Source organism: Seriola lalandi, unplaced genomic scaffold (assembly GCF_002814215.2).
Source record: "Seriola lalandi dorsalis isolate HSWRI2012SDOR001 ecotype SW California unplaced genomic scaffold, Sedor1 jcf7180002054182, whole genome shotgun sequence".
Taxonomy (NCBI): Eukaryota; Metazoa; Chordata; class Actinopteri; order Carangiformes; family Carangidae; genus Seriola; species Seriola lalandi.
The window spans coordinates 876511-898864 of NW_019524735.1; the positions used below are offsets into that span (position 1 = coordinate 876511).

The window sequence follows — 22354 nt, forward strand, 5'->3', positions numbered from 1 at the left end:
GAATTTCCCTGACTGACTGACTGATTGACTCAGTGATTAAGTTGAGTGATCATAGTTCCACCATTGGTCAGCCAAATGCCACCTGACTGAGTTGGAGTTTCCCCATTGGCCGATGCACTTTCAAAATGAGTTGGCACAAACAGTTTCTATTAGGGGGGTTTTTACACCTTACAGTTTAACAGCCTGCATTGTTGCCAATTTAGAGCATTTGTTTTTAGATTTAGAAACACGTAGCAACAAATCTAAAGACTTTTTGGACAAATCTTGGCTACTTAGAACAGACTGGCTTGGACGTTAACATGTAGTCTAAATTGGTCTTGTTATAGTCACTATTTCAAACTTGTTCTGTTGTCTGACAACAGAAAGAAAAACGTGAAAGAGAACAGCTTTATTGGAAATTCGGCTGTATTAAAACACTGTATATGTGAGCACAGAGAGTAGGAGAGAAGCAAACTGATAAAGGTCTGAAACAAGGCTGACATGAGGCAGAACGCAAATAGGATGCAATGATGTCAGTTATTTAAAGCAATTCCACAACAGTTTTCAGCCTTCTCCTCAATTTTGCACATTGACAATACGCAGTCCAGCCAAATCCTAGGTTTTGACCAAGTCTTGCTTGTGTTATACATTTTTTGAAAGGTTTTATGTTGCCACATGACACTGACCACTAATCAAGTAAAAAAATGCTCAGCCCAACCAGTGACCTTCAAACACAAGTTGGAGAGTCAGGAAGCCGAGGAAGGCGCCGGCGTTACTCTGCAGTGTGAGCTCTCTAAACCTGGAGTCCCAGTGGAGTGGAAGAAGGGAACACAGGTCCTGAAGTCTGGAGAAAAATACCAGATGAAGCAGAAAGCCTCTGTGAATGAACTCCTGATCAACAAGGTGGAGCCAGAAGACAGTGGAGACTACAGCTGTGTGTGTGGAGATCAGAAGACCACAGCCAGCCTCAAGATCAATGGTATGAGGATAAGTGATTGGAACCTCTACAATATATTAAGATGTTCAAAATGTTATGTTATTCTTAACGTTGGAAAACGAACCAATTTCTTCCATTTTGTGTCATAACATATTTTTTGCAGGCAGTGTATTTGTTCAAATTTAATCACAGATTATTTTAAACTGTGACGTTGAATTGATAGGAATAGAATTTTATTTGATTATTTGATCTTTAAGCACTTGTATTGAAGATCTTGCTTTTGCTATGAAATTTTTGTCACTCTTTGTTTGTTTGTTTGTGGTTGTTGTCATTGTCGTTGTTGTTGTTGTTGTCTTGTTTCTGTTTGCTGGCTCATAAAATGTCAGCTTTCTTTGTAGTTGTCTAATGTCAGATTCATGAGATGTTTCCTTCACATAGTATGTGGTGAGTCAGCAGGTTGGATCCCTATGGCCATAATGCCTTTTTGGAGTTTGAATTTTTTTTCGAAGATTTTTCATCACTTCTTTCATTTTTTTCTTTTTATTACCTTACTATTTGAGAAAACAAACCCAAGAACGATGCAGCCAGAAACTGGCCATAGTACCACACACACACACACACACACACACACACACACACACACACACACACACACACACACACACACACACACACACACACACACAAACACCTCACACTACACAGTTTGTCATGTTTGTTGACCTTGCTCGTTGCTCTACTTTTGTGTGTCTTATGTAATGTTCCTGTTTTTATTGGTAGTAGTGTTGATCACTAATTGGTCTTTGTGTTGTATTGTAGTTATTAGCTGTGTGTTGTGGTCCTTGCTGATTCCTCTAATTCTTGTAATATACACATTTTGAGCCATTTTAGGTTTTAGTACTCTAAATGATCAAGTATGTTACATTCTGAATTCAAATTGTTTTCTCTCAGCTGTGAAGCTGTCAGCTCCTCCTTCAGCTGCTGTACTGGAATCTAAAAGGCAGGAAACCAAGGGAACAATGGAAGGTATGGAGGGAAGTTGGCAATATGTTGGTTTGACTTACAGCTGTATGTGCTTTGTCCATCTTGATAATGGCCTTTATGGTGCCATGTGCAGGCTGTTCCTAAATCGGGCCTGTACCTTGTCGCATATACACTGTGAAATAAAAGTCTTCCTGTGGCATTATTTCCTAGTTTACCAGATGTTTTAGTTTGTGGTTTGCTTTCGATGTATAAAATGCCGCTTCTGTCTGATAATGAGATTGACTTTGAATTTTCATGTCAGTCTTTTTCCACAGTGTTTTCTTTGCAATATGTGTAAAAAATAGAAAGAACAAATAAGAACCCTTGTATTTGTGCCAATTGTGCTGGTAGCATGTTGATAGTTCGAGAATGTTGTCGGCTGTAGTCGAGTTTATGTGTGCATAGTTTACTTGTGTGCGGCATGGTTCGTTGGTGTTTACATTATATTTGTGTGGTTTCAGAAGATTGAGGGTCTTTGAATTTGTGGCAGTCATACAGCCTGTGCTCAGGTGGCAATATTAAATACTGTTTGTCTGCCAATGTCCCTGGTTGTTGCCATTACACTTTATGCAGCATTTCTATGTCCATGTCATATTTTCAGCCAAGACCCCTGAAGCTTCATCCATAGCTGCTAAAGACAAGCACAGCAGGCAGGAGATATATGAAACAGTAGAAGGTAATTTTGTGAAGATTATCAGCTTTGCTTCTTGATTCAGCCCATGTGCATTTGTAATTAATCAGTGTGTGCAAATGGAAGCCAAAAGTGAGAAATTGGCTGAGTCTTGGATGCTGAATGGTGTCATCAGACAGAAACTTATTGGGTCATGAACTGGCTTACATTGTGTATTGTTGCTTGAGGGATTGCTTTGAGGCTAAAAATGGTTTTATCGTATCTTTATTTTTTTACCTAAAATGCAAAATTTCATCTGCCTGCTGTTAAATGTGGCTTTTTTTCCTTCCGTTAAATGTCATGATCTGTGTCATTTTTGCTGCTTATGCTGCTATTGTAGAAAAGAATATAATTTCATTCTAGAAAAATCTGTGGATTTCTTTGGTCTTTGGGTTACTGTTTGGCATGGAGGCTGACATATTGGTATGGACACATGTCTTTGTTCCCATCAGCTGCTTTTTTTAATCTTTAAGACTCATTGATTGTAAGATTTGAGTATTATATGCAGCAATGTTGTGTATTTCATAGCTGTAACTCTGCCAACCACTGGACAGACTCCTGAACAGCAGCTCCTCAAACAGGAGACTCAGAGAGATTCGCAACAGCTGAAAGTGGGAGGTGAAGGTAATGAGACACATATTTGCATGGCTTTCGTCGGATGCTGTAACGTCTGTCAACACTGGAAACGTGATTGTCCTTTGTTTTATTACAGATATGATTTCAAGCTTGTAGAAAAACACACTTAAAACCATATAAAACCAACTGGAAATACAGAGAGAGCAGGCAGTTCAGTTTGGATTTACCGTCTTTGCAGATTGTTGTGTTGCCTGCTGAATGTTTGAAATGTATAAAGAAGGTGGCTTTTGTTTTCTTACAAGCTCTCATATATGTTGCTATTATGTAAATTCCATTTTGTGTGGCAAATACTGTATTTTGTCCAGTTGTTTTAATACCTTTTTTAGTGCAAGCCTGTGTTGAATGTGGAACATGTTGATGCTGTATGTTTATGGCACTGGTCTGGTTTGGATTGTTGCTCTATGTTGGATTGCTGATAATGAGAGAAAGAGCCTTTAATTGTTTTTGCTTGTAGCTTTATTGATTTTGATTGCTTTCCACTCTCAGAGATGTTGCTTACCCTCATTTTGACCTTGACTGGGTGGACATCAACATATTTATTGTAACATAAGGACATCTGTCGATATGCCAAGTTGTAAACAGACAACAGTAAACTGCAGGTCACTGGCTCTGGCTGACAGTTGTCTTCGGGTTATGGCACTCATCACTGTAAGATTGTGAGGTTAATGTCGTGTTTTATCCCAGTTGAGAAGACTGATCCTGGAATATCTGTCAAACAAGACACCCAGAAGCAGGGGACCAAAGGGCCGAAAGAAGGTATGCAAGGATTTGAACTCTTTCTTGGCTTCCTGCTTCTTCGTTGTTTCCTGCCACATCCCTCATGCTTTGTGTTGCTGAATACAGGTGTTCTTGGGCTGCGGATGCTCTCTACTTTCTATTGTGTTTTAAGCTTTTCATATGGTCGGCTGTAGCTTAATTGTGTTGCTGTGAGGGGTTGGTAGTGGACAAAAATAATTTAAAATGTAAAATTAGTTTTTAAGGTTAGGTTTGCAGAATACTTCAATGTGAATATATGGAAAGATGGTATAATACTGAATTATATGGGATTGGCTGCAGCTGCTATGTCATATTTGTCCTCGCACTGCAGTTCCTTGTGTTTCCTTTTGTTAAATGTTTGTGCTTCTTGTGTTCTTTGGTGGAGGTGACAGGATTGAAAGACTGAAGCAAATTGACCAAAAGAGATTTGTAAGCAGCTATTATTATACACAGTAGACTGTCAGCAGTAGTCCTGTTGTTCTGTGAGTCGTATAGTATATCATGGCTCTTGACGCTGAGTCCATATATTTGTGTGCTGTGTTGTTCATAAATATTACTTCTAGCCCAATTCATATGTCAGTGATTGCAGTTAGTGATGATATAATCCAGTAATTCAGCAATGGTGAGGGGTTAAGGTGAAATTAATTATGTAAGAAATATAACATGTAGTCAGCAAATGCTTACTGGGTTAATAAACTCTAGTCTTCCATGTGGTTGTTTTGGTTGCCATTTGTCACTGTATGACTATTGTCTGTTGTTGGAGAAAAAGCTCTTGGTCATGGCACTGTCTGGTCTTTTTACACGTGTTGCTTTATTCATTACATTATGCATGAATATTTATATAAAATTAAGCCTCTGTGGTATTTTGATGGAAATTGCTTGTGTGGCACATTGCTTTTGATTTGTTGCATTGTTCAGTCTGTTGGTGAAGATTTGCAGTTTATGTAAATTGAATAAAAATCTACATTATTATATGTCTATAAATAACTTCAATTGCAGCAGATGCGTCACCAGCTTCAGCAGTGACCTCCAAAGTTGAACCTGTGAAGCAGGAATCCAAAAAGGGAGTTGAAGGTATGTGGTAGTTTTATAAAGAAACTCCAAGAGCACATTTGTAATGATTGTAAATGGGGTTCTGTTTCTATTCAGTAGGTTTTTTGTGTGCTGGGAATTTGCCGAAACACATGCTGTGCTGACATATGCTCCACATCCAGATGGTTACGATGTGACATAACATCTTTGTGTCTTGAGGGTTTTGTCAACAGTTTGGCTCATTTGTTCTTGTTGGTTAATGAGTTGGACATTGCATATTGGCAGTCAATCAGTCGCTCCCTGTTGATTTCAGTATTGTTGGTCTTTTTGTGAGGTTTAGCAATTCACCAACATTCTTTTTTGCCTGGTACCAAAGTGAAAAGGGAAAGGTTGAATTTTTGTGACACTCTATTATTTCTCCTTCCTTTAGTTTTGTTTTTCGACATGGGTTTTGTATGTTTGTATATTCTTGTCTGGCTTGTTGTTGCTCACTTTGTATTCACTTGTGTCTGACGTGTATTCAGGATGCTTGTTGTCTCCAGCGAGGAATAGTTAAGAGCTGCGTTTGACAGATTTGAAAAACGCTAAGCTGGCCTCCTGTTTTGAATGAGAGCAAGGGTCATTGGCTGTGCTTCAGTGTTGTATGTATGTACATTTTAAGCAGGCATACATTTTTCTTGTTTTATTTTTTATTTTTGTTTTTACAAAACCATATAAAAAGAATTTACAGGTTCACAAAACACATAAGCTTGGTCAGGTAAGTTAAAAATGAACATATTTTATACACAGCATACTGTAGTCTGCATCTGGCATCCAATCTGGAAGCCTGTGGGTCACAACAGGTACACAGCAACACCTTGTCTAATGTATTCAATCCCCAGTTCTTTCGGTCATAGTCATTCGAGACCTAGAGAGCCAGGAGGCTGAGGAGGGAGGTAGTGTTACTCTGCAATGTGAGCTTTCTAAACCTGGACTTGCTGTCGAATGGAAGAAGGGAACTCAAGTCCTGAGTTTTGGAGAAAAGTACCAGATGAGACAAACAGGATTCAGTTATAAACTCCAGATCCACGATTTGACGCCTGGAGACACAGGAAACTACTCATGCTCTTCAGAGGACACAATAAGCTCAGCCTCTCTTGCAGTAAATGGTAGGAGGGAGACCATGTCGTCATCTCATACTTCTGTCTTGAAGTCTTTTCATTTCATTTGTTGATTCATTCTTTTTTATTTCACTGTATTTCTTCATCACCATTCTTAACCTTGCACTGTAGATAAAAAGCTGATTATTTCTTTTCATCCATTAGCTGCCCCAGTCATATTTACAAAAGAGCTGGAAAGCCTAGCGGCTAACGAGGGGGACAGTGTCACCCTGCACTGTGAGCTCTCCAAAGCTTGTGTTCCTCTGGAGTGGAGGAAAGGAGAACTTGGTCTTTGTCCTTGTGCCAAGTATGAAATTAGAGAGACTGGAAAAGTCGCCCAACTAGTAATCCATAATGTAGAACCAGAGGATTCTGGGAGTTACACATGTGACACTGGTGACCATCAAAGCACTGCACAACTAGCTGTGAAGGGTATGCCTGCTAGTGACTGTTGTTTGCAGTGAAGATACTTGAGTTGCTTGTTTTAAAGACTTGGACTATGGACTACTTCATTATTTAGGAGCCTTAATATAGATACAAATATAAATACAAATATGCGTACATCTAGTTCCTGGTATTTTAGTTAAGCTAAGTTAGACTGTCATTGACCATGATGAGAAACAGATACATTTGGGATTTGACTAGACTTTAGGATTTAAGACTAAGAGACTTGGATATGTATGACTACTACTCATTTCCACCTCTGCTATTTACTTTTGGACTTAAACGCAGTTTTATGTGTGTGGTGGGTCATAAATTGTTGTTGTCTTTGTCGTCCTAATTTCTTTCTCCTCATTTCATCCATTTCCTCCCCTGAAGCCCAGCCTGTCCTTTTCAAAACCCAGCTGCAGAACCTTGAAAGACAGGCAGGGGAGACTGCTAGTCTTCGCTGTGAGACCACAAAACCAGGAGCCAGCGTCGTCTGGAGGTGTGGTGACAGTGTGCTTGAATCCAGCAGCAAGTATCAACTGAAACAGGAAGGGACTGTAGTCGAGCTTGTCATCTACAAACTGCAGGCAGCTGACTCAGGAGAATACTCCTGTGATACTGGCAGCCAGAGGACTTCAGCTGTCCTCACTGTGCAGGGTAGGGTCTGCCTATTTAAGGCTGTCATTTTCATGCACACTCTGGAGTCATGACTTTCTGTGCGTCCTTCAATCACTCCGTCTTGTTGATTGTCTTCTCACTAAGCAACACTTGAGTGTGAAGTGCATCATCCTTTCATCTGGAGATCCTGTTTGGGATCTTTGTGACTGCATTTAAATGTTCAAGTATAATTTCTCATCCCACTTGTGTTCTTGTTTTGCCGTTCACTGTTTTCAAAAGCACTTGTAATTATTCACGCACAACCCCTTTCAGTTGAGCTTGATCACTGATCTCATCATCATCTCATCATTTGTGCCTGTTTCTGTTCTCTCTTCACAAAAAATAACACACTCCACTCTGTTTCTCTTCACTTGGTACTACTCACAATAACAGCTTGACAGAAATCTTTATAAATTTAATCACACTTTGATCACAATCTTCACAATTTCAGCTGTATCTTTGTCAAGCACATTTTCATTTCATACAACAAATAGTAACTACTCCGCTGAAATGTATTTGCCAAACAGAGGTCGAGGTGAACATACTGAAATTCTTGGAGAGCTGCGTTGTGTACGAGGGTGAAGATGTCCGCTTTGAGTGTCTGGTTTCTCATGAGGAGGCACCTCTGGCCCAGTGGAAACTCCAGGACGTCCCACTGCAGAATAATGAAATGAATCTAATCAAGACTGAGGGTCAAGTGCACAGCCTCACACTCAGAGGTGTCACCACAGCTGACTCAGGAACAGTCACTTTCACAGTGGGAAACCACACTTCCACTGCTTCTCTAACAGTCAGAGGTGAGGAAAAACTTTCAGCCCTTTGTTTCTGCTTCTAGAGTAACATTTGGACTTCTTCTGTTCATTTGTTCTCCATCATCTTTCTTATGGGACACCTACCTTCTATCTTTTCAAAACGCTCCTACAAAGCATTCCAAAACTCGGATGCTTATGATTTCCTAAAGGATTATCTATCACTTTCTACTGACTTTTTCAACTTTCATCTCACTTTCTTGTTCATACAAAATGTGTACTTTCTACAGTAGATGCATGTTCACTCCTCCTTCCACTGAATTTGTACTAACCACATTTCACCTTTCCTTTTAAACCTTGTAATGACATCACATATTGGTCGTGCTGATCAATATATTTCCCTTTAATTCTTGTATTCTGCGCTGTACACTCACATTCCTGTTATTTTTTACTCTATAAATAACTTCAAAAAACTTCTTCATTAACTTTCATCATTAAACTCAGATTGTTTCTTCCTTCTATTCCTTTTATTTCACCATGAAGAAACTGACAAAACCAAATGAACTTTTCAGTAACGTTCTGTGTAAGTTGAATGTTTATACTGTAGCATACCTCTCTTAAAATGGTAAATGTATTATTATTTTCTGATACCCTTTGACAAACACAGATTTTTTAAATTCCGTCTATTAGTGCTTCTTAAAAGATTCTGAAATGGGTCCTGTGTAGGTTACGTAGTGATTTTTAACAGCGCTGTTCATGTTCTGTTTCGAGCTTCTCCGTTGTATGGAATTATTGAAATTGTGAATATAAATAACGGGGCTTCTTAATATAATGTGTTTTCAAGTGGCCGTGATTACCTCTGAAAAATCTGAGATCTAATTAATCTAATTAATAATGGTGTTTCTAGCAGCTGCACCAGTGTTATTCAAGAAGGAGCTGGAAAGCCAAGAGGCCACCGAAGGAGGCAAAGCCACCCTGTCCTGCGAGACATCCAGCCCTGACTGCAAGGTGACCTGGCGGAAGGGCTCAACTGTGCTCACCCATGGCGAGAAGTACACCATGGAGCAGAGAGCTACCACTCACACCCTGGTTATACACAAGCTGAATGTGGAGGATAGTGGAGAATATAGCAGTGATACAGACGACAAGAGAAGCACTGCTACACTGACTGTGAAAGGTAACGGCACATTCAGCTCATCTCTGTCTTTTGTCTCCACTTATCTTCATCCTTCCTGAAGTTCATTTTACATTCACTCATTCCATTCCCAAGTACTGGATCATGTCCTCTATTCAGCTTTCTATTCTCTTGGATTTCACAGTTAATTGAGTAGTATAAGTTCAGTGTCTTTACTGGAATGAAATTTGACCTTTTTCTTTTCTTTTCTTCTTGAATTATCTTGTGTTGACTCCAACTTCTTTGCACTATAATGAGGTTGGAATCATTACATTTAAGTTATGCATTCAGGAAATATAGAGTTATTTCAGTTTATTGTAGATTTTATCATTTAGTTTATCATCTAATGCTAGTGAAATCAGTTGTCATTAGAATAGCACAGGGGACAGTACTACATCTATTTTCCTGAGATCAAACTTGAGGATTGAAGTATTAAGGAAGGATTAAGATTAGATTCTTGACGATGGATACACACTTATAGTGATGCCTTTCTGGAAGCTTTGCTGGGGTCTGATCACTGACCATCATCCCATTCGCCCTCAGAGCGTGTGCGCATCATCCGAGAACTCTGCGATATCACTGTGACCACTGGGCAGGATGCCGTCTTTGAGGTTGAGCTGTCACAGTCAGGTGTCATAAACGGGGAATGGTGGCTTGGAGACAACCTTCTCCAGGATAATGATCTGAATCAAATGAGCAGCCAGGGCAGAGTGCACCGTTTGGTCCTGAAGATGGTCACCACAGATGAATCAGGAGACGTTGCCTTTGTAGTGGGAGAAGAGAGGAGTGTTGTGTGTCTGCTGGTGGAGGAGAAACCCAAAGGTAAAGGGGAAGACATGGTCACTTCAGATTTTCAATCTTCACATCCATCTCCATCGACCACCAAACAGCTTTGTCTTGGCAAATGGAAATTTGCGTGCACCATAATTTTCAACATCCTAACTTTTAGACATGTGTTTTATTCTTTGCATTTATTTTATAGGGTGTGCTACAAAAAGAAACGCTATCAAAATACTAACAAATATCATAACTAAAGCACATAACTTAATTCTGTCAGTTAGTTCATTAAAGATAGAAAGTTTTCAGAGCTAAACTTCAATGTTTATTTTATAGCTATAGTTTTTTTATGACACTAGATCTACCTCTGATCATATGTTCAGATCATACTTCGTTATGCTGTAAAATGTGTGACAGCATGCAGTAATTAGTGCATGCATTTATGTATTTATGTACAAAGTTTTAAAATGATTTATGCCAGGGCTGTAAAGAAAGGGGAAAAACTGCATAGAAATGTCACTGTTATTAAATCTAGTCTCGGGTTTTCCATATTTACAGTGCTAATATTAGAGAAGCCACAAAACACTGTGGCGTTAGAAGATGAAACTGTCTCGCTGGCCTGCACCATCTCTGAACCCAAGGCCACTGTCACCTGGATCAGAAACAACGTGGCCATCCAAGCAGGTGTCAAGTATGACCTGAGGAAGAATGGAGCATTCCATGAGCTTCGTATCTACAATGTGGTGCCTGAGGACTCAGGAACGTACACCTGTGACACTGGAGATGCACAGTGTGACGTCACCTTGACTGTGGAAGGTAAAGAATGATGCCTCCTCTAAAAAAAAAAAAAAAGAAAGTCTTTTTCCATTTGATCAAATTGAAGACTGGACCAAAATAGGATTGAAATGAACAACTGAAATATTCTTGAACCTCGACTTCGCTCAACCACACACCTAGTCTGGCATCACTGTGCATCAGCAAATCTTTTGACTAAAGTCCCTCAGAGATGTTTGTCATCTCAACTGTCTGATGCCGAACTTGTCATCTCAACATCTGACGCAAAACTTTCCCATTTTAAATTCTCACCAGGTGCTCCAGTGTTCTTCCAGAAAGAGCTAAAGAACCAAGACGCAATAGAGGGTGATGATATCACCCTGTGCTGTGAGCTGTCTAAGCCAAGTGTTCGTGTTGAGTGGAGGAAAGGAGGCATGGTCCTCCAGGCCGGTAAGAAGTATGAGATGAGGCAGGAAAGGTGCATTCAAGAGCTGTGTATACGCAACCTGGAGCCTGAGGACAGTGGCTACTACACCTGTGACGCAGGAGACCAGCTCACTACAGCTTCTTTGGCAGTGCAAGGTAGCCTCCTTTCAGTACTGTTGCGTTTGTCCTGGATTGTACATTTTCTGTCTTTTGTTATGATGTCATGTTGCTTTGTCATTTAAGTGAGCATACTGCAAACATTGAGTAAGTTTTAGGCTCAGTGTATGCATATTTGTATGTTTCACTCAACAGTGAAAGAAGTCTTCATTGTTTCTGGTCTTAAGACCATCGACGTCTTTGTTGGGGAATGGGCAACCTTCTCCTGTCAGCTGTCTGGTAGGACACCTGGCAATGTGCAGTGGTGGCTGGATGGTACCTTGCTGGAGAACAGCCCTTTTAGTGAGATAGGGCTGAGCCAGAGCCACATCTACACACTCACCTTAAAGAACCTGGCTACAGATGACTCTGGCACTGTCACGTTCAAAGCTGGAAGTTTAACATCAACTGCCAAGCTCTTAGTCAAAGGTATCATGTTACAACAATAACCACTAGAGAATGTGATAAGCTGTATCTCAGTCTTATTTTAGACCCTGCAGCATTTTACATCTACATTTGAAATCTTACAGACCCAGTATTAAATCTAAGGATGTGCTGTTGTCACTAAACCGTACAATTAAGAGATTGACAACATTTATCATAATTTTTAATAGGCACTGTAGGCTAAAATTTTCAGTTTTCTACTTAATGATTAGCATCAACCCAATAAACGAGGAATAAAGAGTTATTCCTCTTGAAAAATATGAGTGAATATACCATGGATGTTTTCTGCAGGGTTGCATAAAAGGTTTGAAGTTCATGAATAGAGTAATAGTTGACATTTAACATTTCAGTGCTTCATCATGCATGAGCAGCATTGTTTAATGATGATGAAAGTAGCAGTAGAGAGTTCCTTGCCTTATGCTTTCATACAACCAAAACATACAACTGGGTGCAGCACCACAGCAAAGTTTTGTTAGAGTAGAGCAGAGTAGCATCTAAACCAAAACACTTAAAACTTTTTGGCTAAATGTGCCAGTGATCAGAAATGATCAGCCATTAATATTAAAGGAGCTATTTGTAAATTTGGCAATTGCCAACATTAGCGGTTAGCAGTAACTAGCTCTAACAAGCTGTTTACTTGGGAGGAAACGCTGCGAGTTCATAATCAAACTTCATTCCTTTGCTCGCTAAGAGCTGTCTCAAGCATTGGAAAGCAATGCTCTTGTTTTGCTTCTGTTTCTATCACTTCATTTCTTCTGCTGAAGTTGCTAACCAGCTAGCTTCCGCTAGCCCGATTCACCGAAATGTCCAGTCTGCCCTGAAGAAGTAGTGCTGCTCAGAGGATTGTATTATAACCTCATGTCATGTAAACACAATGATGGCTGAAGCTTTTGGTAAGACTGGTAAGTAAACAGCTGTTAAAGCTAACGTTGGCTGTGTAGCAATACCAAAACTTTACAAATAGCTGTATTTTGGGCTGCTGAAATGATAATATGATAATCACGATTATGTTTCTCTATTCTGAGATCACAATCATTTACTGTTGCATCATAACACTTGCTTCTGTTGTACAAATCTTCAAAATAAGGAGACATGAAATCAAATGTTCTTAAAAAATGAATTAACCCTGTCTTTTGACTTGTGTCTTGACATTACCCGTCAATGTTATTTAGTGGTTTTACCAACAAATGTAACCTTAAAATATACAATATAAACCCCCTACTCAAGAATCATTCCTGCACTTTTGTATGTGACAAAATTCAAATGCAAAAATGGATGTAATGTCTCTGCAAAATGGCCACAGTTAGCAACTCTGAGAACAAAAAGTAAGATAGTGTTACATTGCTGGCTATAACACATTTGGTTACATAAAGCACTATGTAGTGGTCAACTTGTCATGTGTCTGGTGTTAGTTGTTTCTTTATATTGGTCACATTCATCAGGCAGAACTCTCTCTGAGCTTTGTCCACAACAGAACTGATGAACACATTTGGTCCACAGTGAAGCTCTGCACTACAACTCACATGGCTCACCTGATGAGCTTTGTTGACTTCATTCGTCTACTTTATTGTTCCCACCAGCACTTTCCCTGACAACTTGGTCAGTCTTTATTGTTCATGCTAGCATTCCTGGTGACTAAAGTGGGTGTTGCTGCTGGTCCACTGATGTCCAATGTTTCATGGTGCTGCCCCAACATCTTGCTGCTGTTTCTTCGTTATAATCGACTCATATAAATGGCCCCTTATGTTTTAGGCCAGATTGAAGCTTTGTTTATGCTTTGCTCATCTCAGTGAATACTACTCAGTGTTCTGACTGCTATTGAAGGTGTAGCCAAACAACTGTTATATAGATCTTATAATAATCTTGCCTGCCTCAACATCTGTCTTTGGGAAACAGACCAGTTAATAGAAGAATGCTGGAAATTAGATTCTGCAATTTGGGATTACTTGACTTGTTGTTCTAAGTCAGTCACTCTCAGAGTGTCAAAAGCCAAAAGCATGATCGTGATTATTATATAGTAAACTGTGCGGCCCTAACTGAATCTCTTGGCAATGTAAATAGTGAGCGATTCTTATTTGCTGATTGGAATCAGTGAATAACATACAGTAGGCTTAGTTTTGGTGATGTTTGATCCAATTTTAATTGTAGAGAGTTAGTGAACCACTGAATAAGGACAACAGAAATCTTGTGTTTGTAAAGTGCTGCTCCACCCATCCATGCAGGCCTGCTGCTGTATACTCATGTTCCACCTCTACCGTTCCATCCCACCAAGCCCTGTCCCTAACCTTCAAGCACTAAAGCTCCTAACCCCCATACACCAACCTTATGAGTTTGACATTTCTATCCACTTATCATATCATACCCTCCCCTCCCATTACCTGCCGGCTCTTCTTGTGACCATTACCCAGAACCTTGACGGTTGGGCTTTTTGACCCCCTAGATGCTGACATAGGACAATAAAGTGGTCACAGTTGGCATTAAAATATACATTAGGATACTGTACCACAGCACATACAATTTCTATTGGACATTCTATAAAAAACATAATGTCACTTACATATGAATTACCTCAATAAGCTTTTGGGGGTTATAAAGCCCATATGTCATTCGGCATGTCCTGCATATATCCTTATATCTCATGGTCAAGGCCTGACCCTATGACCCCTGACCCCTGACCCCATCCTCAGATCCCACAGTTGAAGTGGTGAGCGAGATGGAGGACCTTCGGGTGGTCGAAAACCAACCGGCTGAGTTCATCTGCCAGTACTCAAGGCCAGTCAAGGCTCAGTGGAAGAAAGACGGGCAGCCATTGCAGCCTGATGGTCGAAGGGTGGTAGTGGAGCAGGACTGGAATGTGGCTCGGTTGTACATTAGCTGTGTGTCCGCTGAGGACAGGGGCACATACTCCTGTGAGGCACAGGGGACCTGTGTGGTTGCTTCACTTCATGTGGAAGGTGAGCTTCCCTCCACATGGAAAGACCACCAACCTTTAGAGAATCTCCTCTACTCCCTCAAACCTAACAATTGTTTGGCCAAATAAAATGATCTTTTGCTGATCATCACAAAGTTTGTGCCATTTGTTGGCAAAATCCCATATGATTTGAGAGTCTAAACACTGGAGTCATCTTAAAATCTTTTTTGAGTGTGTTCTCTTTCTTTCTTCATTTTCCTTCTGTCTTCTACAGGCAAGCCCATTAACATTGTTCAGGGCCTGGAGAATATGGAAACCTTTGATGGAGGTGAAGCACTGTTTGAGTGTGCCCTCTCTCGTCCTGAGAACAAAGATTGCAGCTGGCTTCTTGATGGCAAACCAGTGAAGGAATCTCCTAATGCTGAGATTGTTTCATTTGAGAGTGGTCTTCGTCATCTGCTCCTGCTGAAAGAGTTGCGTGTTAAAGACAGTTGCACAGTGACCTTCAAAGCTGGCACAGCATCCTCATCTGCCCAACTCTCTGTCAAGGGTAAGTCACCCACATGAATGCTTTAAGACTTTGAAGTTGTATTTACACCAACATCTTGTCTGAATCTCATAACTGTAACTGACATCCTTTTACATTTAATTCTGTATTTCTCTCATAAGGATGGCAGCTGGATGTTGTGAAGGGTCTGGAAGACAAAGTGGCTGCAGTGGGAGAGAAGGTTGAGTTTTGTGTTCAGCTGACTGAGCCTGTCCCTGTGGCAGAAATAGCTTGGTATGCTAATGGAGTTGAGCTCAAGCCCAGCGATCTCTGGGCTATGCGGGCTGATGGCTGTTCTTATCGCCTCGTCCTGAGACAGGCACCACTTTTGCCCCAACAGGAAATTACATTTGCTGCTAGAGATGCTCTCTCTTTGGCCAAGCTCTCCATCATCAGTAAGTATCTGATAAACAGCACTGCTAAGAGGCAGTGCTATGGTGAACTGTTTGAAGACTTTTGTGACCTTTCCTTATTGCAATGGGTTTAATCTTTTAGTTTTTGCATCTTAGTATTATTGAAATCTTTTGAATTTTTGGAAGATTAACAATGTTTATTTTGTAGTTTTTTCTCAGTGTGCATAAGAGCTGCTTTTATTCCCAACAGCTGTACCTGATCCCCCAGAGGACGCAGAGGTCCTCAGTAAGACGGAACAGTCCGTTTCCCTTTCGTGGTTCACTCCACTACATGATGGAGGGAGTCCCATTCTGGGCTACAGGGTGGAGATGCGGCTGGTAGACAGTGCCCTCTGGCTTCCATGTCATTCTGAACCTGTGTGTAACACAGAGTTTGTGGTTGAAAATCTTACCCCAGGAAGCGGCTACAGGTTTAGAGTGGCAGCCATCAACAGAGCAGGGACTGGAGAGCCTGTTGAGCTGCCCCAGACTGTACAGCTTGGTGAGTGGACGTGTGGTTCAGTTCATGAAATAATAACATTTCTAATGTCAAGGGTGTTTGCCCGGACATTTTGATTATTACTGTTCAGTTAACTACTAGTTTTTTATATTAGATGGAGACAAGAAATCAAAAAAACTTCCACAAAGTAAGAGTATCTGTTTGGTTTTGTAGTACATAGTTGTGCAATTATTTAGCTTGGATTATAACATTTATTTTGGTGTGACATATGGACAGCTTTATAAATTTAAAGCATTCTACCAAATGGTATGGTTATAGCAGTGTAGAGAATTTAAAAGTCCTCCAAGCTACTATATTATGTGTGTTTGTTTTCTCTATGTTACACAGAGGCACCTGTGCAGTCACTAATTTGCCAAGGTAAGACATTTTGTTTGGTGTGTAGGTTTTTTATATTTATCCTACAAGTTCTACTGTAGTTAAACACCTCGTCACACTTATCCCTCTCAAACAACATCTGAAGCCTAATAGACAAATGTATTTCATACTAAGTTGGAAGAATTACAGTTTTAATAGGTCTATCACCAGTAAAAGGTAGTGTGCTGTGTGGATACTGACATAACATTATAAAACGTTTATCAAAGTAACAATGAAACCTGCATTTTGGATGTAGGTACAGAGGCAAAACAGGGGGAGGAACTGGGGCAGCCCAGTCTGCCTCCAGAGGCTGCTGATGAAGGTGATGTCCATGAGCTCTGGGAGGCTTCAGCTAAGAAACGGCGCATGAGTCGAGAGCCCACTCTGGACTCCATCACTGAACAACCTGAGGAGGATGGTAAAAACAAATCAAGAGAGAAGGAGCTGAAGTCCTCAGAGAAAGCAGAAATAAAATCAGAAGAGAAGGAGCAGGCCATTGTGTCTAAGAAGCAGACCAATTTGTGCATCAGCTCTGAGGACGAATCTGTTTCTGGGGGTCAGACGCTTGTGTCCTACCTCAAGAAGAGCAGTAAATCTACCGTCACAGAGGCCAGTGAAACGGAGACCCTATCCACTGAGAGATTCTTCGCACATTTCCAGATGACAGAGCAGAAAACAGTGCAGCAAACTGAAGTGAAAACAACCACAACTCAGAAGACAGATAAAACACAGGTGTCTACAGAGGAGACTGACATAGTGGAAATCAGTAAAGAAGATGAGCCTGAGCTCAGAGATGCTGCGATTAAGATTCAAGCTGCGTTCAAGGGCTACAAGGCCCGCAAGGACATGCGTCCTGTCTTCAAAGATGTCTTCAAAGACCAGACCAAAGAACCTAATGGCACCATACATCTGGAATGTGTGGCAGAAGGGAAACCTGATAAGGTGCGCTGGCTGAAGGATGGAGAACCACTGACAGATGGCAAGCACCACCATATCGATATCTACAATGATGGTACTTGCTCACTGGTCATCACCGCCATCACCACAAAGGATACCGGGGTTTACACTTGTGAGGTCACCAACAAGTTTGGAGTTACTTCTCACAGTGGTAAGGTGACAGTAGGAACAGTGAGAGAATCGTCAGGGCGACGGCCATTGACGGTGGGCTACAGTGCAGACAGTGAGCCCGAGAGTTCCTCAGGTAGTGAGATGGATGAGTCACTGAGAATGGCAAGCAGACGTCTCCGGCGCCTGTTGCGCACACGTCTCCCACCAGATGTTGCGGAAGAACCATTCGTCAGCGCAGATGAAGGAGACCTGCCCCCCCCAGATCCTCACTCTTATCGTGAGGATGACAGTTACATCTACATTCGCTTTGAGTCACGGACAGAGGCTGAAGTTGCCTCTAAGAGGTTCCAGGAGATGTTTACAATTCATGGCGTTCCTGTAGAGACTGCCATCCTTGAGGCAGGGCTTCACAAAGTTGAGCTGCGAATTAGAAAGATGGGCTACATACAGGATGGCACACAGACCCCCACACAAGATAGACAGCCTCCTGCATTCATGACGGGAGCCCCAGGTAAGAAACACATTAGAGTGGTTCTTCTCCTCTTATGGTCATTATCCAATTTTTTATGTATTCTCTAAATCATCAATAAATAGCTTTCTAAATAACCAGTATCATTTAGATTTCTGTCCTGTAACATGTAATTTGTCTGCTTGATTGTTTTTGACAATTATATTTACAGTTTAGCGCGGATTGACACTTTATGTGACCATTTAATTTTTTTTTTTTTTTAACTTTCAATTTACTCTTATTACCCAGCTGCCCCAGTCTTCTTGACAGAGCTGCAGAGCCAGGACGTTCCAGATGGCTATCCAGTCAGCTTTGACTGTGTTGTGATTGGCAAGCCCCCTCCAACTGTTCGCTGGTTTAAGGATGGCAAATTGCTGGAGGAGAATGACCATTACATGATCAATGAAGACCTGGAGGGCTGCCACCAACTGATCATTACCACCGTGCTGCCCACTGACATGGGTGTCTATCGCTGCACAGCTGAAAACAGCAGCGGCATCGCAGCCACGAAGGCTGAACTCAGGGTTGACAGTAAGTGAACATACATTACATGCACAAAAACACATGTATGTTTTACAAATGAATAAGTACTCGACTACATCTTTTCTGAGTGAAGGTAAACCCAAAAAGATGGTGGCATTGTCAACAAGAGCGTTTCGGTCACTATTTCATACCTGTTCCATTGTCTGACAGCAGACACAGAGAAACATGGAAATAAGAACAGCTTTTTTGGAATTTCGGCTGTATTAAAATACTCTATATGTGAGCACAGAGAGTAGGAGAGGAGCAAACAGCTAAAGAGCTGAAAGCCATGAATACAACAAATACAGCGGTTTCCCAACAGTTTTCAACTAGATAGATAGAAACTAGAAACGAATCTTAAACTAGTCCAAAATCCTACTTTGTAAAAACACCCTCAAATTAACAGACCAAAACTCAAACTGGTTCTCAGTAAGATAACAAAATTACATATACACAATGGCAAACACATTGTCCCTGATCATTGCTGTACATCAATCCTTTCCATCAGTGTCTTGCAGCTCAGATTATGACACTGCTGCTGATGCTACTGAGACATCTTCCTATGTCAGTGCCAAGGGCTACATGTCCAGGTAAATATACTATAAACTTTTCTAATGGTTTCAAAAGAGATGTATAGATAAATGTATTTTATAATTTTAATAAATACTGAGTTCTTGAGGTGAACTATTCTACTTTTCTCGTGCAGGGAAACTGAGACCTTTGAGTCTGTGGCTGAAGATGATCAGCTACCACAAGTTGTGGAGGAGCTTCATGATGTTCATGTTAGTCCAGGTTCCCCTATTGCTAAAATGCAAGTCAGAGTAAAGGGTAAGTTTATTAACGGATATTAATAATCAATTCATCTAAGGCAAGCAAATAACAGCTGATTGTGGTCTTATATAGTCAACTTACACAGAATTGCCTTTGATCAAATAGTAATATTTCTGAAATATCTACTGTCTTCCAGGCTTCCCCAAACCCAGAGTATACTGGTTCAAAGACGGCCACCCTCTGCGGCCCTCAGAAAGGATTCTGTTACTAACCGAGAGAGATGTTCACGGCTTAGAGATTCTGGGGGTGAAGAAAGACGATATGGGAGAGTACTCTGCTTACATCAGCAATGCAGCTGGGTCTGCTTACTCCTCTGCCCGACTGATAGTTCTGCGTATGTATGCAAATACCTGAAAGGCTGACTATGCAAAAAGAGCATGACATACTGTATTCCATATTACTCTATTTTGTAAATTACTTTGAGCTTAAGAACTATCATTGAGATGTTTACAGACACAGTAACAATTGTATTTTGCAACAGGCCCAGGGGAGATTCTGCCACAAGATAAGAAAGGTAATTTAACATTTATCCTACACACATGATACGGGTACATTAGTATATATAATGATATATTATATGTGGCTGTGCTTTTGTTTTACACTATATGTTCACAGACCCCAAGGAACCCCTTGTGCCACCACGCTTCCTTGAAAGGTTCAGCAACAGGAAGGTGAAACAAGGAGCAAGCATCACTCTATCAGTCAAAGTAGAAGGTTTGTTCATTTCCCTGTTTCATCTTAACATGGTCATATCCCAGTTATGTCCTCAAGATTTTCATAAGTTCCCATGTTATCTGTCAACCAGCGTGTATTCGAAATTCTCCATACCCACCTTTACTTTTTTAGGGTCTCCCACTCCTATGGTCTCCTGGCTAAAGGAGGAATCACTGGAAGATGTCCTGTGGATCAAACCTGATACCAAGGGATACAAAATAGCAAGCTCTGGACGCCAGCACAGCCTCATCTTGATGGATGTGGGCACAGAGTACACTGGTGCCTACACTTGTATTGCTACAAATAGAGCAGGACAGTCCATCTGCACTGCCCACCTCGAGGTGGATGACAGTAAGGAAAACAAAAATATCTTAGAACTTTATATAGAAATTATATTGACCATGAGAATATCCTTAAAACTAGAAGACCATTATTGTAGTGCAAACCTTCTACTGCCTGATTTGATTGTAATTGTATGTGTTTCTCTCTCCTAGCACCACAACCAAAGAAAGAGACCAAACCTTTAGAGTAAGTTTTTCTTTGAGATTCAGAATGAGATTGCACATAAAAAGGACATGTACAGTATATACAGTACATTTCAAGTAAATGCAAATATCTGAAAACAAAATTTACCATTAAATTTTCCTCAGGGTTCTTGGGATTACAGTTAGTCCTCCAGAGGATGAGGCTAGCACTGGAAAAGGTGAGATTTATAGCTATATAGATTATTTGTTATAATTAATATTACAATATTTATGGTGTTCATTCCTCTTTGCTGTCCACTTGCCCTCTGTTTTGCATCACAAGAGGGTAAAATACCCTATCTAGGTGAAGTAGGTACAGAGGAATTCCTCATGAAACTCACCTCCCAGATCACTGAAATGGTATCAGCGAAGATCACCCAGGGTAAGTCTGTTATAGACCATTTTGTCTATGCAATAAAACATTCGACTGCTAGATTTTAATTTGATAGAAATTCATGTCACAGTTTACACCACAAGAGAAATACTGAGCAATGTTACAGTATGTCCAGGGTATGGTCCAGGGTCCAGTATGTCCATACAGATAGACATATCATGAAAAGCCTGACTTAAATATTATAACTAACATAATCAGGCTACTTCAAGCATGGTTTAAACCAAGATAAAATAATGGTTTTATTAACATTTTACCTCATTTTACTGCAGCTATGTTCTCATAGTAGTAATAGAAAACTCATTTAGCGTAGAACATGAACACAGGGAGGTGTTTCAGCATACGAGGTTAGCTAGGAAGCTAGCTATATGTGGGACTTTGGTTGTGTGTAAGTGGTAAACACTCAACCTGCATGTTCACCTAATAATAAGAAAGGGGTTGAAAGATTGTTTTATTAAGTGTGAAATGATTAATTTAATTTTATTGTCATCATACATGCAGCAAGCAAACAGACCAGATAACATACTGTAGGTCAGAGATAGGCAACCAAGGCCCTAGACTCGCAAGAGTATAAAGTTTTTATTCCAACCAAACACTGTACCAGGTGATTTCAGTGTGAAGATGCATTCACCCAGAGGGAGCCTCTCTTAAATCTTAAATCACCTGGTTTTATCTGGGGTTGGAATAAAAATCTGCAGGTTGCCTATCCATTTGCTAAATTATCCTGAGTAGTAATTTCCGGATATTGCATATGAAAAGCTACCATGAATGGCTTTGCTAATGCTAAAGATGCAGTTAATAAATAATCCAAATATTCTTTTATTATTTTGTTACATGTCTGTCAGGTTTGATTGAATTCAGTGAATTCATTCTGATTATTCAAGAATTGGGAAAGTGCTGTTTAATCGGAATGTTTTAACACTTCAATTCTTGAATTAGAATTCACTTTCCAGTAGATTTGGGGTTGACACCAAACTTGACAGACATGTTTTCCTGCTTTTCTAGTGCTTGTTTTTCAGCATGTTTTGCTTTACTCACGTGTAGGTGACTTAAAACCTCTCATCGATTCATACAGACATCATTCCTTCACAACTTTCCCATCCATCAGTTTATCAATCCAACCAATTAAATGCTCATTCAATCATTAATTTGTTATTCAGACAGCGCACAGAATCACGAAGTGCTCCAGTGGATGAAAACTTGGCCCAAAACTACCAGTATGTATCCCAAGTGCATCAGCTTCATAATAACTATACATTTTTCTACAAGGAACATGACTTAATGAGATACTTTAGAATTGGGTTTATTATATAC

The 22354-nt window shown here is 40.4% G+C and overlaps 1 protein-coding gene across 1 annotated transcript in view; it reads left to right on the forward strand.

Annotated features, from left to right (window-relative positions):
* obscnb (obscurin, cytoskeletal calmodulin and titin-interacting RhoGEF b) overlaps positions 1-22354 on the forward strand; it is a 58746-nt gene that overhangs the window by 27535 nt on the left and 8857 nt on the right. Inside the window, exons 40-71 of the mRNA XM_087173346.1 lie at positions 692-958; positions 1868-1942; positions 2541-2615; positions 3138-3233; positions 3930-4001; positions 5001-5075; positions 5915-6181; positions 6338-6604; positions 6992-7258; positions 7786-8055; positions 8915-9184; positions 9725-10003; positions 10517-10774; positions 11048-11314; positions 11471-11743; positions 14446-14712; positions 14944-15219; positions 15339-15611; positions 15820-16110; positions 16456-16485; positions 16739-18061; positions 18308-18589; positions 19089-19170; positions 19287-19408; positions 19548-19745; positions 19893-19925; positions 20027-20125; positions 20258-20476; positions 20620-20653; positions 20776-20828; positions 20933-21031; positions 22201-22257. Of these exons, the coding sequence (XP_087029472.1) occupies positions 692-958; positions 1868-1942; positions 2541-2615; positions 3138-3233; positions 3930-4001; positions 5001-5075; positions 5915-6181; positions 6338-6604; positions 6992-7258; positions 7786-8055; positions 8915-9184; positions 9725-10003; positions 10517-10774; positions 11048-11314; positions 11471-11743; positions 14446-14712; positions 14944-15219; positions 15339-15611; positions 15820-16110; positions 16456-16485; positions 16739-18061; positions 18308-18589; positions 19089-19170; positions 19287-19408; positions 19548-19745; positions 19893-19925; positions 20027-20125; positions 20258-20476; positions 20620-20653; positions 20776-20828; positions 20933-21031; positions 22201-22257 (6816 nt within the window). The remainder of the gene's footprint in view (positions 1-691; positions 959-1867; positions 1943-2540; positions 2616-3137; positions 3234-3929; positions 4002-5000; positions 5076-5914; positions 6182-6337; positions 6605-6991; positions 7259-7785; positions 8056-8914; positions 9185-9724; positions 10004-10516; positions 10775-11047; positions 11315-11470; positions 11744-14445; positions 14713-14943; positions 15220-15338; positions 15612-15819; positions 16111-16455; positions 16486-16738; positions 18062-18307; positions 18590-19088; positions 19171-19286; positions 19409-19547; positions 19746-19892; positions 19926-20026; positions 20126-20257; positions 20477-20619; positions 20654-20775; positions 20829-20932; positions 21032-22200; positions 22258-22354) is intronic.